Source organism: Phacochoerus africanus, chromosome 11, assembly GCF_016906955.1.
Source record: "Phacochoerus africanus isolate WHEZ1 chromosome 11, ROS_Pafr_v1, whole genome shotgun sequence".
NCBI lineage: Eukaryota > Metazoa > Chordata > Mammalia > Artiodactyla > Suidae > Phacochoerus > Phacochoerus africanus.
Genome location: NC_062554.1, coordinates 122,861,183 through 122,877,976, shown reverse-complemented (window position 1 = coordinate 122,877,976; position 16,794 = coordinate 122,861,183). Strand labels below are relative to the sequence as shown.

Sequence of the window (16,794 nt, the reverse complement as noted above, 5' to 3'; positions counted from 1 at the left end):
GGAAGTCCATGATCAAAACTATGTTCCTGACAAAATGACTAGGACTTGTCATTCTGCGCATGGTGAAGATGCCCAAGTTAATTGTTCCATACGTCAGTGATCAGTCTGGGCCCCTGTCTATGAAGCTCACAGTCTATTGGGTGAAACAGAGAGGTAAGCAGATGATTACAATTAAGATAGGTCAGGGAGGAGTTCCCGTTGTGGCTCAGTGGTTAACGAATCTGACTAGGAACCATGAGGTTGCAGGTTCGATCCCTGACCTTGCTCAGTGGGTTAAGGATTCAGCGTTGCCGTGAGCTGTGGTGTAGGTCGCAGACGCGGCTCGGATCCTGTGTTTCTGTGGCTCTGGTGTAGGCCGGTGGCTGCAGCTCCGATTCGACCCCTAGCCTGGGAACTTCCATATGCCGTGGGAGCAGCCCTAGAAAAGGCAAAAAGACAGAAATAAAAATAATAATAATAAAAAAAAAGACATTCTAAAAATGTCTGCAGGAGCCAGGAAAGTAAAATAAGTAAATGAAGAGAACTCCAAGTGAGAGACATTAGGGACTAGTGGGGACTACGACCCATAGGGAGTGTGTGTTCATTCTCAAGGGGATAATTGCTACGCCACTCCAAGCAAATTTAGGTAAAAAGAAGCTGGCGATTTTTACGACGTGCAATGTTCCTACGGGAATTGGTTGCTCCCACGTGCTCAGGGTTCCAGCACGATCAGCCTGGTACTACATGGAGGTGATGGCATAGAGACAGAGAGACATTGGTTAGCAAGATGCAAAGCCTGAATACCTGCCTTTCCGGATGAATATGGCATGGGACACAGCGACCTGCATGGTCGAGAGAGGGACACTGTAGTTCTCACAGCCAAGAAGGCAAACAGTGTCAGGCACTGCTAGGACCACAGCCTCCCGAAAGCCCATTGGACTCATGTGCACCTGCTGAGGGCCTGACTTGAGTCAGTCTCTGGCTTTCTTAGGCCAGGACCAAGGCCTCCAGGGCAGCCCCTCCCCCTGAGAGGACCTGTGTGGCAGTTGCTAATTTTCTGGCCACGAGCATCTGTTTGGGGTTGTTTGTTCTGCAGAAGGAAACAGAAGATTGCTGTGTATCAGAATCCTGCTCCTCCTCCTCCTGCACCACTACCGTCCACCCCCCGCCACCACCACTGCAGAAAAGCTGCTGAGCAAACAGAGAAATCAAGATGATTATACGCTGCTGGAAAACCGCGTGCTTCCGCCTGGCTGCGTCCCCCTGCCAAACTGTTATGTAAGCCGTGGCCCCACTCAGGCCTGGAACCAAACAGAGGTGCCATTGACAGCCTGTCCGTGACCTGCTCATCACCCACGGCTTTCCCCACAGCCTGTCTCACCTGGAGCGAACCTGCCCCGGGGAGGGGAGGTCCCGAGCACAAACCGACAAGCTGCTTTTACAAGTGTTTTGGGATTTCCCTCTCTCCCTTCCCAGCCAGTTCAGAGGCATGGGGTGGGTCAGGACTAGGAGTTTACTTTGGCGGGATTCCCAGTGCCTAAGACATTTTATACTGGAAAACTCCATCTGACAATCCGGGGGAGGTGAGTATCTTTTACCCTCTGAAGCGCCTAAGTCACTTTGGATGTTTAGATACCAGAGTTGAAGAGGTAACTGCTGGAGTCCGAGGTGACCTCCAGGCCAGACCACACTGCTCTGATGACCAGTACTTATTTCTATTTAGGGATTCTGGGCATGTTCCCCAGCCCTAAACCACCTAAATAGACTTAGAAGAGCTTTTCCTTTGATGTGTCAGTGACTTGAATGAGCTAAAGTCTCAGGCTTTTTTTCTCTTTCTTTCTGCATCACAGGGTCAGGAATACTCAATGGCTCCTACAGCAAGTGCACTAAAGGTTTTCAATGTTAATTACAACCTCTTGGCATGGTTATAATTCTATCTGCAGAGAGCTCCCGGCTCTTTTACTGCTGACTGTGTTCAGGAGTTTACATATTCATGTCTATTCAACACTGGGATTCCATTCCTCTCCCTTTTGCAGCCGTCACTGACCACATCCCGCTTGAGAGGCTCAAATCTCGAGTAAAAGGGCCTGAACTTTGGTGCCAGATAAAATCTGTTCTGGAGACAGAGCTTGCTCATTCAGAGTCTATGAGACCTTGTGCAGTAGTTTCGACCTTGCTAAGTCCCTGGCTCTACTGGTTCCCCTTAATTTTCCTACCTCATTTTTCCAAGCACAAGGCTTCCAAGGTCTACTGCTGCCTTTGGAGAATGGCTGACCCTGTCCACCTCCCTCCATTCCATCTTGGTAGGTAAGCAGGTCCAGCATGCAGAATCCTTTGTCAGTTGGCCAAATTGCCCCTTTGGAGTGAGGTGTTGGACTGAAATCTCAGGCTCTGGCCCCACTTCTGTCTTTCACCTCTTTTCCTATTAACCCTAGAGGGAGCTCCTCATGAGCCGAGGGGCCAGCGTTGTTGCTCAGCTCTTTCTCACTCTTGATGACCTGGCACCAGACCTATAGTTGATCTCCTCCCTGGAAGATGAGCAGCAAATTACAGGCATTTTGAAAAAGTTCAAACCAGAGAAGGAATTGCCTTTTCCAGATCTCAGTCCACAGAAGGGCTCATCAGTAACCCCCTGAATCGTAATAAGAGAAGGGATTTATGGGGATACCCCACAAGCACTCTGGCAGGGAGAGAGAGCAAACTATACTGAGAACTACTTTTTCTAAGTATTACATTGTAACCACACCATAAATGCAATCAGCTGCGCCCTCATTGTCTGAATGTAAACAGCAACCTCAGATCCTAAGTTGCTTCTTATAGGGAAGCTTGGCTCCCTGCTCTGCTTCAAGATGACCTTTGGCTTGGAAACAAAATGTGGGTCTGAATTCAATAAAGCTTGGATTCTTTCATACAACTCAGCTCTCCCCATCGAGAGGAATAAAATCCCTGCTCCTGGAATCCAGTGGCCTCTGTGGGTGAGCTCATCCAGCCCCTGATGGTTTTCTAGATAATAATTAAACTCAGGTTGACCAATCTCATTACATTGTTCTCTAAAAAAAAGACAGCAGTGGTGTGGCCGGGATGAGGAAAGCAAGCCTTTTTGAGCGCCTTTCTCACTCTGCCTACCTGCTGGCTTCCTGCCTGGCGTACAACCTCCAGCAGGAAGCCTCCCTCCTTGGACTTCAGATCTCCACCTGGAGAAAGGGGATGAGAGTGAGAAGTTGAATAATCTTGACCAAGGGAGTTGATTTCTTCATAAAACATGCTCTCATTAATCTGGCTGGGGCAGGATAGGTAACAGGGAAAAGCAGCCCAGAGAAAACACCAAAGCTGCATCAACCATGCCCCCCAAATGGGCACACGATCACAAGATCAGCTCCTTGGACGCCTCCTCTTCAACCCCAGGCAGTATGACTGTAATGCATCAGTTGTTGAGAGATGGATAGAGGGGCCCAAGTCAGCAACATGCCTTTCAAATGTCCCCGTTTCCCAAAGATATAGATAATGAAGTAGAAAAGTAGGTGACATATTTTTGGTCAATCATGCATGTTTATCAAAATAAAGAGCAACAGGAATCACTGATATCTCTCTCTATATATAAATGTATATATATCATATATAATAGACTTATATATGTGTGTACACACACACACCCATATATAGATTTAGAGATGCACAAACACTTTAGTGTACCATTTTGGAACTTCTGCATTAAACTTTACTCTTTAGTAATTATTGCTCATTCTTATCTGGGCCATGATCTTATGTACAGCAAATCAGTTTTTTCTGGATGTTTCTAGGAGTAAAGAGTCTTCTGGAATAGGTATGTGACTTTGGAGAATGAGGTTTTTTATTTTTATTATTTTATTTTATTTTATTTTATTTTACTTTTTTGTCTTTTTGCCATTTCTTGGGCTGCTGCCGTGGTATATGGAGGTTCCCAGGCTAGGGGTCCACTGAGCCACGACGGGAACTCTGAATGAGGGTTTTTTTAAAGCAAACTTTATTTTTTTTTACAACAGTTTTAGATTTGCAGAAAAACTGCAAAGATAGTCCAGAGTTCCCATGTACGTCTCAGTTTCCCCTATGAATAACATCTTACATGATTATGGTGTATTTATTACAGTTAATGCACCAAAATTGATACACGATTATTAACTAACACCCACACTTCAAAGAATGAGAGTTTTACGGAAAATTGGCATTAAAATTCTTAACTGAGTTGAGAGGTATCTTAACTCAGGTTTTCACATCACAGAAGTTCTTTTCTGACCTCTGAGCTCCCACATCACCTCTTAGAACAGTCACTGGCTGCGGCTTTGCTGCCTTCTTTCTGCAAAAGAAAAAAAATGCTTTCTGATCTAAGAACTTGGCTACCCACTGTGAAGCAACTCTCAGACTTCTTGTGTTCTTCTCAAAAATGTTTTTTGTTTTTTTTTTTAAATTTTACCACTGTACAGCAAGGGGGTCAGGTTATCCTTACATGTATACATTACAATTACATTTTTCCCCCAGCCTTTCTTCTGTTGCAACATGAGTATCTAGACAAAGTTCTCAATGCTATTCAGCAGGATCTCCTTGTAAATCTATTCTAAGTTGTGTCTGATAAGCCCAAGCTCCCAATCCCTCCCACTCCCTCCCCCTCCCATCAATGTTTTAAAATAGCAGCGGATGTTGTTCCCGTCGTGGCACAGTGGAAACGAATTCGACTAGGAACCATAAGGTTGCAGGTTTGATCCCTGGCTTTGCTCAGTGGGTTAAGGATCCGGCGTAGCCGTGAGCTGTGGTGTAGGTCGCAGACGTGGTTGGGATCCTGTGTTGCTGTGGCCGTGGTGTAGGCCAGCAGCTGTAGATCCGATTAGACCCCTAGCCTGGGAACCTCCATATGTTGTGGGTGTGGCCCTAACAAGCAAAAATAAAAATTAAAAATTAAAAAAATAAAAATAAAATAGCAGTAGAGTGAACTGGTGAAGAGCAGAGATTTTGGAATCAAAAGAGTAGAGATTTTTGAATCCCTGTTCTGCCTCTTAGAAGCAATTTACTTTATTGAACCTTGTTTTTCTCATCTGTAAAATGGAAATAATAACAGTGTCATAGGCAGAACAAACCAGGGATTACCAATGGGGAGAGGAGAAGGAGGAGTAGAAAGATAGGGGTTTGGTACTAAGGGGTACAAACTACTACATATAAAATAAATAAGCTACAAGGATGTATTATGCAGCACAGGGAGCATACTCAACATTTTACAGTAACTATAAATGGAGTATAACATTTAAAAATTGTGAATCACTGTCTATGTTGTACACCTGAGACTTATATAATCTTATAAATCAGCTATGCCCCCCCCCCAAGTGAATGAGATATAAAATATATGTAAGTCAGAGTTCCCGTCGTGGTGCAGTGGAAACGAATCTGACTGGGAACCATGCGGTTGTGGGTTCGATCCTGGCCTCAATCAGTGGGTTAAGGATCTGGCATTGCCGTGAGCTGTGGTGTAGGTCGCTCAGATCGGATCCGGCATTGCTGTGGCCATGGTGTAGGCCGGCAGCAACAGCTTCAATTAGACCCCTAGCCTGGCAACCTCCATATGCCCCTCCATATGCCGTGGGTGTGGCCCTCAAAAAGACAAAAGACAAAAAATATATATATGTGTGTGTGTAAGTAAAAAAGAAATAGTAGTAATAGTACTTTCCTCACTGATTTGCTGTGAGCATTGGACCAAAAGTATTTCAAAGCATTTAGCACAGTGCCAGGCAGATAATAATAGCGCAATAATGATAGCTATCACTAAGCTTAAAAGGTGAGGCCCTTTTGAAAGGCAGCTGTGGTTGGTAGACGAGTCACTGAGTCATCTAGACCAGTTTGATGAAAAATAGCATTTTCAACAAAGATCAGTTTTAAAGGTCAGTAGGGAGAAGAGCAATAGTCACAGAAGCATAAACTAAATTGCCTGAAGAATTCTCTTCAGATTGGAAAGAAAAAGGTCATTAAATAGGTGTGAAAACATAAATACACATTACCTAGTGTCTTTCTTTGCTTTACAGTTCCACTCAGAGGATTAAAATACCAGGAAATGCTTAGAGCAGTAAATATCCCTTTGGATATTTACTTCTTGGGGGAGGAAGAATGTCTCAGGGCTAATTATGAATATTCTGGCGATCTGGCCCCTGTCTGCATCTCCAGTTCCTATTCACCATATCCCATCTCACCATATGGTCCAGCCATGAGGAACTACTGCCATGGATCAAACACACCTGTTCTTCTGCCTTCCATGCCCTTGCAGGCTTGGCACCTTCTGCCTGGGCACACCCATACTTTCACTGGGTTGACTGGCTCTTCAAGACTCTGCTCATGGGAGTTCCCGTCGTGGCGCAGTGGTTAACGAATCCAACCAGGAACCATGAGGTTGCGGGTTCGGTCCCTGCCCTTGCTCAGTGGGTTAACGATCTGGCGTTGCCGTGAGCTGTGGTGTAGGTTGCAGACGCGGCTCGGATCCCGCGTTGCTGTGGCTCTGGTGTAGGCCGGTGGCTACAGCTCCGATTCGACCCCTAGCCTGGGAACCTCCATATGCCGCGGGAGCGGCCCAAGAAATAGCAAAAAGACAAAAAGACAAAAAAAAAAAAAAGACTCTGCTCAGGTATCACCTCCTTTGAAAAGTCCCCAGCCACTGCTGTTCTGCTTAAGGCGAACACCCACAGGCTCCCAGGCTACATTCTCTCGAATGTAATTCACTTGATCACCTCTCACGCCTGTCTTTTGTAAGTGCTGTAAGTGACTCAAGTCTAGCTTGGAACCTGGGACCTGATGGCAGCCTCTTCTCTCATCATCTGCAAACCCAGGGCCTTTGGACCCTTCTTTTAAATTCTGAAGTGGAAGCAGTTAGGAGAGGCCCATGGATTTCGCGAAAGCCGCATTTTTCCTCCAGAAGCATAAATGATAAACGTTGAAAGCTTCCTCTTTAAGAAATAGATTTAAAGCCAGTGTAGGATTAAACCATAGCAGATCATTTATGCAGCGAATGACCCGGTGTTGGTCTGTGTGAAGTTTTCTCGGGTCAATAAGAATTCTTCTCAAAAAATTGCCACCTGCCCCTGGAGCTTGCTCAGTGCTGTAAGTGGCTTCAGACAAGGGGTTGCCCCACAGTCCACATCCTCCGGTTCTCCCAGGACAGATGTCTAGTCTGTCTCTGCCCACCTTCCTATAGCCACCATTCTGGTTGGTACACTGAGGAAATAAAAGTCATTTCTGGAGTTCCCGTCGTGGCGCAGTGGTTAACGAATCTGACTAGGAACCATGAGGTTGCGGGTTCGGTCCCTGCCCTTGCTCAGCGGGTTAACAATCCGGCGTTGCCGTGAGCTGTGTGTGGTGTAGGTTGCAGACGCGGCTCGGATCCCGCGTTGCTGTGGCTCTGGCGTAGGCCGGTGGCTACAGCTCCGATTGGACCCCTAGCCTGGGAACCTCCATATGCCGCGGGAGCAGCCCGAAGAAATAGCAAAAAGACAAAAATAAATAAATAAATAAAAGTCATTTCTTCAAGGTCACATAACTACCAAATTTTAAAGTCAAGATCCAGGATCAATTCCGTGATTCCAGAGCATTTAACCACCCTCTTCTTCTTTAGCAGGCACCTGCTCACATCATAGGCTTAGTGCCCACAAGGACCAAGGCTCCTTGTGTGGGGCTGAGCTGACAAACCCAGGTCTGTTTTATTATACCTGTATCCTAGACTGCATCGTACTCGTCTTCCTTGTGTCCTTCTGGAAGGATGTTACACCTCCTGACTTTATTCTGTGGAGTCCTCTGGTTCTGGGTAGGAAGACAGCCCCCAGGATAGATAAAGCAGGTCCTTTATATTTTATAATCACATATTTACTTATCCCGTAGCAGGATCCACTCTGCACCTGGGAATTACAGTGGGATTCCTAGTGGTAGGAATAATGACACGGGTCAAATGATGCTGTAAAGGATTCCAAAAATCGCTTTAAATAAGTGATTTGGACAAGAGGGTCTTTGGGAACTTTGTTTCATGTATAAGATTATTTGATGGAGTTCCTGTCGTGGCGGAATGGAAACGAATCTGACTAGAAACCATGAGGTTGCGGGTTCCATCCCTGGCCTCGCTCAGTGGGTTAAGGATCTGTCATTGCCGTGAGCTGTGGTGTAGGTCGCAGACGCAGCTCGGCTCCTGTGTTGCTGTGGCTGAGGCATAGGGCAGCAGCTTCAGCTCCAGTTCGACCCCTAGCCCTGGGAACCTCCATATGCTGCTGGTGTGGTCCTAAAAAGCCAAAAAAAAAAAAAAAGATTATTTGACATAATTTTCATATCTTCCTGGCATGAGATTTAGGCTTACATAAAATACTATAGGACATGTAACTTTTAGGTTAAATTTTCAGCATTTTGTGGCTTATAGGTTAAAGCAGCAATAGACCTATGGCTACAGCACCGATTCCCAAGCAAAGAGTCCCTGGGCCCAGCTGCTAAATATTTTCTGGATGTGACTCTAGACACAGGCCTGGAGCAATGGCCATCCTGTCCTCGGGCTGAAGCACGTCCAAGAACAGGTGAGCTGGCGGGCTGAGCAGAGGAAGGTCCAGCCCAGCCTCTTAGCATCCTGCCCTCAGAGAAGATGTTGTTTCTGTCTCAGAGTGGTCATCTTCATGGACAAGGTTCTTCCCCTGCCAAGGGAACTGGTGCAGAGGTGAAAGACGAGGGATTCAGAAATGAAAACCCATCGAGTGGAAGCAGAAGGCAGACCCATCCATCGCCTCTGGCTTCTGCCTTTTAAGCCCACAGCAAGTTCGCCTTGCCTTCCCTCCCTGGGGAGATTATTCTGCGGTTTTGGCACAAGACAACGACCTGGGAGAGAAAGCAAAGTCTATGGATATGGTTGCCTTTTCTCCTCTAAGCCAACCAGTGCCTTGTTTTTCTGTGAGCCTGCCACTGTGGGAAAATTGCGAGAGTGCAAAATTTCCCTCTTTGTCCCCAGCGCACTTCATTTACCCGTGAGCCAAGCTGGGAACAGAGCCGCCTCTCACAGGCCTCATGAATGACTCTGTTTTCTCAGGGCAGCTCTGCCCACCCATTGTCTGACTGTCATGCCCTCTTGTCTAGGTGTTCCCTGCAGGCTGGCTGTTATGTAACGTCTGTGCAGGGAGCATCGCGTGAGAGCGAGAGGATCAGAGAGGAAAAACCCAGAGACCAAAGTGTCTCCTGGAAAAGGAAGGGGAAAAAAAAAAAAAAGACGACTAGCCATTTGTCAGCTCTTTTCCTGGGCTTGTTTGCCTGAGTGATAAACTTCGACTGCTGGCATACAAAGCCCATGGCCGGTTCAAGTGAGTGCTTGTGTTTATATTATACATAAGACAGGACGTGCTGTACACGCAGGCCCATGCTGTGCAGCTGCAACCTGGGTCCTCCCATGAGACTCTGACCAGAAACTCTAGCCCCTCTCCTGTGGCCTAGGAGGAAAGGACTTACCCCCTCCACACTCAGCACTCTCTGTGTCTCCCTCGCATGTTCAATCAGTGGCCCAGGGAGCCTCTCAATCCTGCTTAGAGAATCATACATCCTACCCCCCTCCTTGGACTTTCCTCTGGCAATTTCCAGGTGGCCTTGACTCTCCATCAGAGTTCAGGGTCAAGAGGCAGCTTGATGTCCACAAAGGGGGGCTGCTCTCCCCCACATTTGCATCACCTGGATGCCATGTCCCAGGCTTAAATGTTATCCATCATCTCCTTTGTGGGGAAATGAAGGAAGGTGGGAGTGGTGTGTGTCCTTCTTTATCTGCCCCAGCATTTCCCCCAAGCTTGTGCTGCAGAACACCTGCCCTGGAGACATGAGAAGAGACTGTGTGGCAAATAAAATAGGATTGCCTAACCGGATATTTTGCTAGAATATATTTTGCTAGTATCTTTTGCTAGAGTATAGAGTATATGCTATAGTATATATATATATTTTTTTGCATAGAGTATACTCTGCATATTCTACCCTCCTCTTGGAAAGTTTAAATGCATGTTATCATAGTAAAACCCTGACATGTTTGCAGTAAAGAAACCTACCTCATTTTGGTATAATATCCCCCCACACCTATTTGACTGTTTGTCTACAGGCTCTGTGAAGACAGAGACTTGTCCTGTATTTTTTATGATTGAATTTGTAGTTCACAGCCCTGTTTTGGGTCTTCAACAAATGTTTTAAATTAAATTGAAGCAAATTTAATTGACCATTAACATCCTACAGAACTAAGGTGCCCTGGACCATACATACTGTGGTGAATGCTGTTCTGTGTCATTCACTAATTCTATTAATTGCAATGAATAGAGAAGATTAAAATGTAGACTCTGTGGTCCTCATATAAGAATAGGCTGCAGGACTTCCCGTCATGGCTCAGTGGTTAACGAATCCAACTAGGGACCATGAGGTTGCAGGTTCGATCCCTGCCCTTGCTCAGTGGCTTAAGGATCCAGCGTGGCCGTGAGCTGTGGTGTAGGTTGCAGACGCGGCTTGGATCCCGCGTTGCTGTGGCTCTGGCATAGGCCAGTGGCTACAGCTCCGATTGGACCCCTAGCCTGGGAACCTCCATATGCTGAGGGAGCAGCCCCAGAAAAAGGAAAAAAGAAAAAAAAAAAAAAACAGAATAGAATAGGCTGCAGGAAGTTGCTCTCTCCACAGCCTTTTAAATGCATCCAGCCCACCCGTGAGCCCCTTCACAGGGCTCTGACTCCGCAGCTCACCCTGATCTTCTGACTTATCCTGCAACCTGCTTTCTTTTATTGACTCTGATTCTTTGAAATGTTGGTTTTGGGAACTGCCTCACAGTAGGTTCTTTTGACTCTGCTCCTTGTTATATAAAAAATCTATTAAAACAAAATAAAACTTTTCCTCTGTCTTCCTGGCTGGGGCTTTGGAGTCTGAAAAATCTGGATTTGAATCCATATTCTGCCATGTACTGGATGTGTGGTTTTTAGAGCTTTTTGTACCTATTAGAACTTACTCTCCTCCATAAATGAGGATAATAGCACCTGTCCCATCAAAGTTGTGATGAAAAGTAAACAGGCATGTCAGGCCTCAGCACAGTCCTGGCATTTAGCCAGTGTCAGGCTCAGGGCCGCTATTATTCACTTGCTCTCCCCTCTCACCTGCAGCTTCAGTCTGGGCCCATGCCCACCTCCATGGGAGCCTCTCCTCTTCCACTCCTGGGTTGGACTCACCAGACTCAGCTGGCAGGAACTCTGATCCAGATATCCTGTCTCTGCGGATGCCTCTCCTCTCTTCCCCTCTGTCCCCTCATTGCTGCAGTGCTCACCAGCCTCTTAGATTCACCCCCTTTACCACTTCTTATGTCTTCACTAGTAGGCATAGTGGAGTGTTCGGCAGTTGACAAAATTCTTTCTTAATTCACCATCCCACGTAGTCCTCACAACTAGTTATCTTTTTACAGTTGAGGAAAAAAAAAGTGACTTGATGACTGGTTTGCAATCAAACATCAGAGCCTGGACCTGAACACAGGTCTGCCTTCAGGTCCAGAGTTCTCCCTCATCCCCTTGCCACAGCGGCCACCTGTATAGCACAATACTGGGGGAGGCGGTGGAAAGAAGCCTATCCTCCTACCCCCACAGGACCTCCTCACTGGCATTCCATTTCGAGCTCCTCTACCATTCTTGGGTGTGGTCTTGTACAGCAATGAAAGGACCTGGAGAGAGGACATGGGGGACAGGAGGGTAGGTGGAGGAAAGAGGAAGGCAGACCAACTGATCCTCCAACTGCATGTCCCAGATTCTGGTCCTCCCCAGACCCAAGGGTTCCCACCTTCCACTTTCTAGGACAGTGGCACATGGAATGCTTATACTCACATCCAGTAACAGCAGAGAAAATTCTGATGAACATACTTGAAAGTCTAGTATAAGGAGTGTTACATTCTCAATGAATAAAGTATCCCAGACTCTCTAGAAGGGCTAGTTTAGTCCTTGGTCTGTTGAGTACATATACTACACACACACACACACACACACACACACACACACACACACACAAAACACACAGACATACATGCATCTTTGTGGTACTAAAGTAAGTGAACAAGTAGTGGTCTTCCTTTTTGGGTTGTTCTCTATATCACATCCTACAATTAAATATCTGAAACCTAGTGACAAGTCCTTGATCATTTTTGGATCTAGGATGCCTTTGTCAAGACAGAGGGCCTATAGATGAGTTCCCGTGAAGGAATAAGGCATCTCAGGAGCAGGAGGCATTCAAAAGACAGGGTCATCCTTGGCCAGCACCATGGAGAGTCACCCATCTTTCTCCTGATCCCTGAGGTCAGATGTCCTAAAAATATAAGCAGCAAATGAAAAGAAAGAGTCTTCTTTCTCTGTGGAGGAATCATGCACTAGGAAAAGTAAGGCTCTTGTGCTCTTCTGTAGGGCAGTGAACACTGTTGGGGGCTTGGGATTGTAACACATGACACAGAAAGAAATGGTAGTCTCTTGCCCTCCGATGTGGAGCTACCAGGAATAGCCTGTCACATGCTTCCCTTCCTTCCAATCCACTTTAATTCCTTTTTCTTTCTCCCAGCCTCCAAAGGGCCCTGGAAAAGTATCTCTAGTGTTATTTTCACACAGAAGCCTCAACACAAAGAGTTTAAAACCTTCTGACTTATCATTCTACTCTGCCATCTAAGGGCACATCTAGAATCTCAAATTTCCACCTTTACAGAAAAGGCATCAAATCAGAGTCTGTGTCTGAACTCTGGCAATGAGAAGTGTTCTCTCCATGTATTCCTGCATGACAGACCACTCTAAAACCTAGTCTCTTAGACCAACAACTGTTATTTTTCTCATAAATCTGCAACTTGGAAAAGATATGGAGAGAAACTTTTGATCCACCCTGTGTCTGCTGGGAAAGCTCAGGGGATGAGATCTGGAATCCTCTGAAGTCTCACTTCCATCTCTCTCACTTGGGTGGAAAGGACACAAAACTGGGGGCTGAAAGAGCTGGGGTTCCTTGGACAGCTGTCTCTGTCTCTGTGTGATGTCTCCACATGGCCTTTCCAGCATGCAGTCTCAGGGTAGGTGGACAGGTTGAATCAAAGTTCTCGAAGTGTAGCCCGCCTTCTATAACCTAACCTCAGAAATGATTCAGTGTCACTTGTACTGTGTTATACTCATCTAGGGTGTCACAGGACTCACCCGGGTTTGAGGGGGAGGAGATAGACTTCACTTCCTGATGGGGGGACCGCATGTAGGACAGAATAGCATAGAGAATGAGAAATAGAGCTCTGGCCCTTTTTGGCAAGTTCAGCGTGCCACAAAGAGTGAGTCAATGGAGGCAACATCAGTCTGAAGCGTTAGTAGTTCCTGGGCTGTCAGAAACTGGACTAGTAAATTTTCATATTCCCTTTCAAGAGTTATAAGTTGTGAGAGAACAAAGCACCAAAACCAAGTACAGGGCAAGTCCATTGTAAGAGGCATCCATTCCCTTCATATCCTTCTTGCCTCTTCAAACCACTGAGATGGGCCCTGAAGCAGGCACCACCATTACTATCAGTTGGAAAGCCAAGGGAAGCTGGGATTTTTTCCATCAAAAGCAAGAAGATCAACAGTGATCCCAGGAGTCATGGTAGGGTGAGGAGAACAAGGCTAAATACTGCTCTAGCAACCAGAATAACCCACAAGGGAATGTCTCATTTCTGCTGAAGGAAGGGTTTTCCTCTGAGCAATCAGGGGCTACCAGGACACACATATAAGGAACTGGTTAACATGTGGCATGAATGAAGACATGAAGCAATGTAGGTCCCATGCCCACTAGTAAAGAAGATAACATATTAATAATGGCAGTATATTAATAAATGAAGCTCATTGCTGTGGAGCACAGCAAAGAAACTTGCATTTCTTCTCAGGAAGAAGGAGAATGGAAAGAAACATCCAAGTATGTGAAGGCTCTAAAAAGAGAAATTGAGATCTCACTCTCAAAATGCCTATCCAGCCATATTTTTAAAAAAGTCAACTTTTCAGGTAATCAAAAAGAAATTAATAAGCCTGAAAATATAACATATCTTTAAAATATAAAATACTAATGTTCATATCAAAAATTAAAAGAAAAAATAAAACATAAGAAACAACATAACAAACCACCTATTAAAATGATCAATATACTTGGACAATATGCAATCTAATTTTACTAATCTTAATGATTATTATTTAATTAACTTCTTCAAACTAAAGAGCTAAGAACCTAGAGCATTGGTAATTGGGACCATATTAAAATAGGAGTTCCCATCGTGGTGCAGCAGAAACGAATCTGACTGGGAACCATGAGGTTGCAGGTTTGATCCTTGCTCAGTGGGTTAAGGATCTGGCATTGCCATGAGCTGTGGTGTAGTTCGCAGACGTGGCTCAGATCCCACGTTGCTGTGGCTCTGGCGTAGGCTGGCAGCAACAGCTCCGATTTGACCCCTCGCTGGGGAACCTCCATATGCCATGGGTGCAGCCCTAAAAAGACAAAAAAAATTAATAAGGAGTTCCCACTGTGGTGCAGTAGGATTGGCAGTATCTTGAGAGTGCTGGGATGCAGGTTCGATTCCTGGCCCAGAACAATGGGTTAAGGACTGGCATTGCTACAGCTGCAGCATAGGTTGCAGCTGTTGCTTGGATCTGATGCCTGGCTGGGGAACTCCATATGCCACAGGGTGGCCAAAATAAATAAATAAATAAATAAATAAATAAAAGAAAATCAATAACTTCTCTTCATCAAAATATACCATTAAGAGGATAAAACGATAAGCCACAGCATAAGATATCTGCAATACATATAACAGGACATCTGCTTGTATCCAGGTTATGAAATACATACCTGCAAATCAATAAGAAGAAACAACCTGGAGTTCCCGTTGTGGCTCACTGGTTAATGAACCCGACTAGTATGCATGAGAACGTGGGTTCAATCCCTGGCCTTGCTCAGTGGGTTAAGGATCCAGCGTTGCCTTGAGCTGTGGTGTAGGTCACAGACACAGCTTGGATCCTGAGTTGCTGTGGCTGTGGTGTAGACCAACAGCTGCAGTTCTGATTCGCCCCTTAGCCTGGTGCAGCCCCAAAAAGAGAGAAAAAGAAACAACCCAATAGAAAAGTGGGATTTGACCAGTCGCATAAGAAAGGAGAATATTCAAATGACCAAAAAACACTGAGATTCTGCTGCACATTCACCAGGATGGTTAAAATGAAAAAGACTGAGAAAGTAAGTATTGATGAGGTTGTGGAAAAACAGAACCCCATATACTGCTGGTGGGAGTTCACCCGCTTGGGAACACTGTTTGGCATTACTGACTCCAGTACCTTAGGACCTAGGATTTCCACTCCTAGGTACAGACCCACAGAAATGTGAGTACATGTGCATCCAAAGACATGTAGGAGAATATTAATCATAGCATTGTTTAAAAGAACCCCAAACTGGAAACAACCCAAAGCCTATTAACAAGAGAATGAATAAATAAATTGAATAAATGACAAAGTAAATGTATTCACACAATGGAGTGCCATAAAGATGTGAACATGGAAAAAATACAGCCACAAATAACAACGTGGATGAGGCTTTGAATATACCATTAAGCAAAAGAGCCACAAAAAACATACACACTGTATGATTCCATCCATGTGAAGATTTTTAAAAGATAAAAACTAAAGCATACTATTTAAGCCGGAATGCTTAGATGGTAAAACTGCAAAGAAAGGCAAGCGATTTCCCTGAAAGTCAGGATAGCTTTTTTCTTTTGAAGGGAAAGAGATGCTAAAAATTGAAAGGGGTGCGCCTAGGGCCTCTAGTGGAGTTCTGGCAACGTCTCCTCCTTCATGTTACCTGCGTATTGGCTTTGTGATGAGCCGCTGAGCTGAACATCTTTGTTTTGTGTGCTCCTTGGTCGGTGGATTGCAGTTTATAACAAAAAAGGCTTTATACACACACATATACATGGCACACAGTGTATGTGTTTAGCACCTAGCCTCATGCCCGGCATGTAATAGATGCTCAGAGAACATGAGGTTGCTCCTCTTCCCCCACTGCTTTTCCTTTCTAGTAAAGCCAAGGGCGGACGAGGAGAATGTGAATATTCATAAACACCTCACTTTCCAAGGACCGGCACCATCCCTCTCTTGTTCTCATGCAATGACCTTATGGGCAGGGGCATGGCGACTGCAATCAAAGGTCGAGCCTAAAGCAAAGGGGGGATGTGGGCACGGCCACCTGATCTTGATGACCTCCTTGCAGGAGCATGGCCTCACTAATAACTAAATTGCTGGATCCTAAGCTGAAAGTGCCCTTTGACAGACAATATGTTTGTTCTGTATTTTCTTTTCACTTCCAAAAAAACAAAGTCTTGGTTGAAAGGTTTACCTTTGCTGCAGGTTGCAGTTAATCCGATAATCACTGAATACATGGTTATCAAGCCAGACATTCTTTGTGCATCAGGGAAGCAAGAGGCCTGCCATGGAGGTGTTGTCTGCCAGGAGATTGGGATGCCTGGGAGGACGGGGTATGGGGGGTGGTGTGGGAGGCAGTGGTTTCAGGAGCTTCTGCTCACCTGCTCACCTGCTCACCTGCCCCTGCTCCAGCAGGCATGTCTCAGCCTGCAGCCGCTGGGCTCAGGCCTCATCCAGCCACAGCAGCCACTTGACATGTTTACAACTGGGGAGAAGGCAGTGTCACTTGGGAACAACACCTGAACTCTATCAGATGAGAAATCAAAGGCATCTGAAAATCAAGGAGGTGCCACACCACTTATAAAGTCCCTTTACCTTCCCCCAAGCCACATCCCACCCTCCCATA

The 16,794-nt window shown here is 45.6% G+C and overlaps 1 protein-coding gene across 2 annotated transcripts in view; it reads left to right on the top strand.

The window, feature by feature from the left end:
• Window positions 1–10,381, top strand: part of LOC125111644 (uncharacterized) — a 47,742-nt gene extending 37,361 nt beyond the window's left edge. Inside the window, exons 5-6 of one of the 2 annotated variants that reach the window (XR_007130913.1) lie at window positions 1,076–1,562; window positions 8,390–10,381. Coding sequence is in view for 1 of the 2 variants with exons in the window: in XM_047753661.1 (XP_047609617.1) it covers window positions 1,076–1,320 (245 nt within the window). In the remaining variant the exon portion in view is untranslated. Of the gene's footprint in view, window positions 1–1,075; window positions 2,898–8,389 lie in introns of those variants that run through there. The other variant, XM_047753661.1, reaches the window with a different exon arrangement.
• Window positions 10,382–16,794: the final 6,413 nt, after the last annotated feature.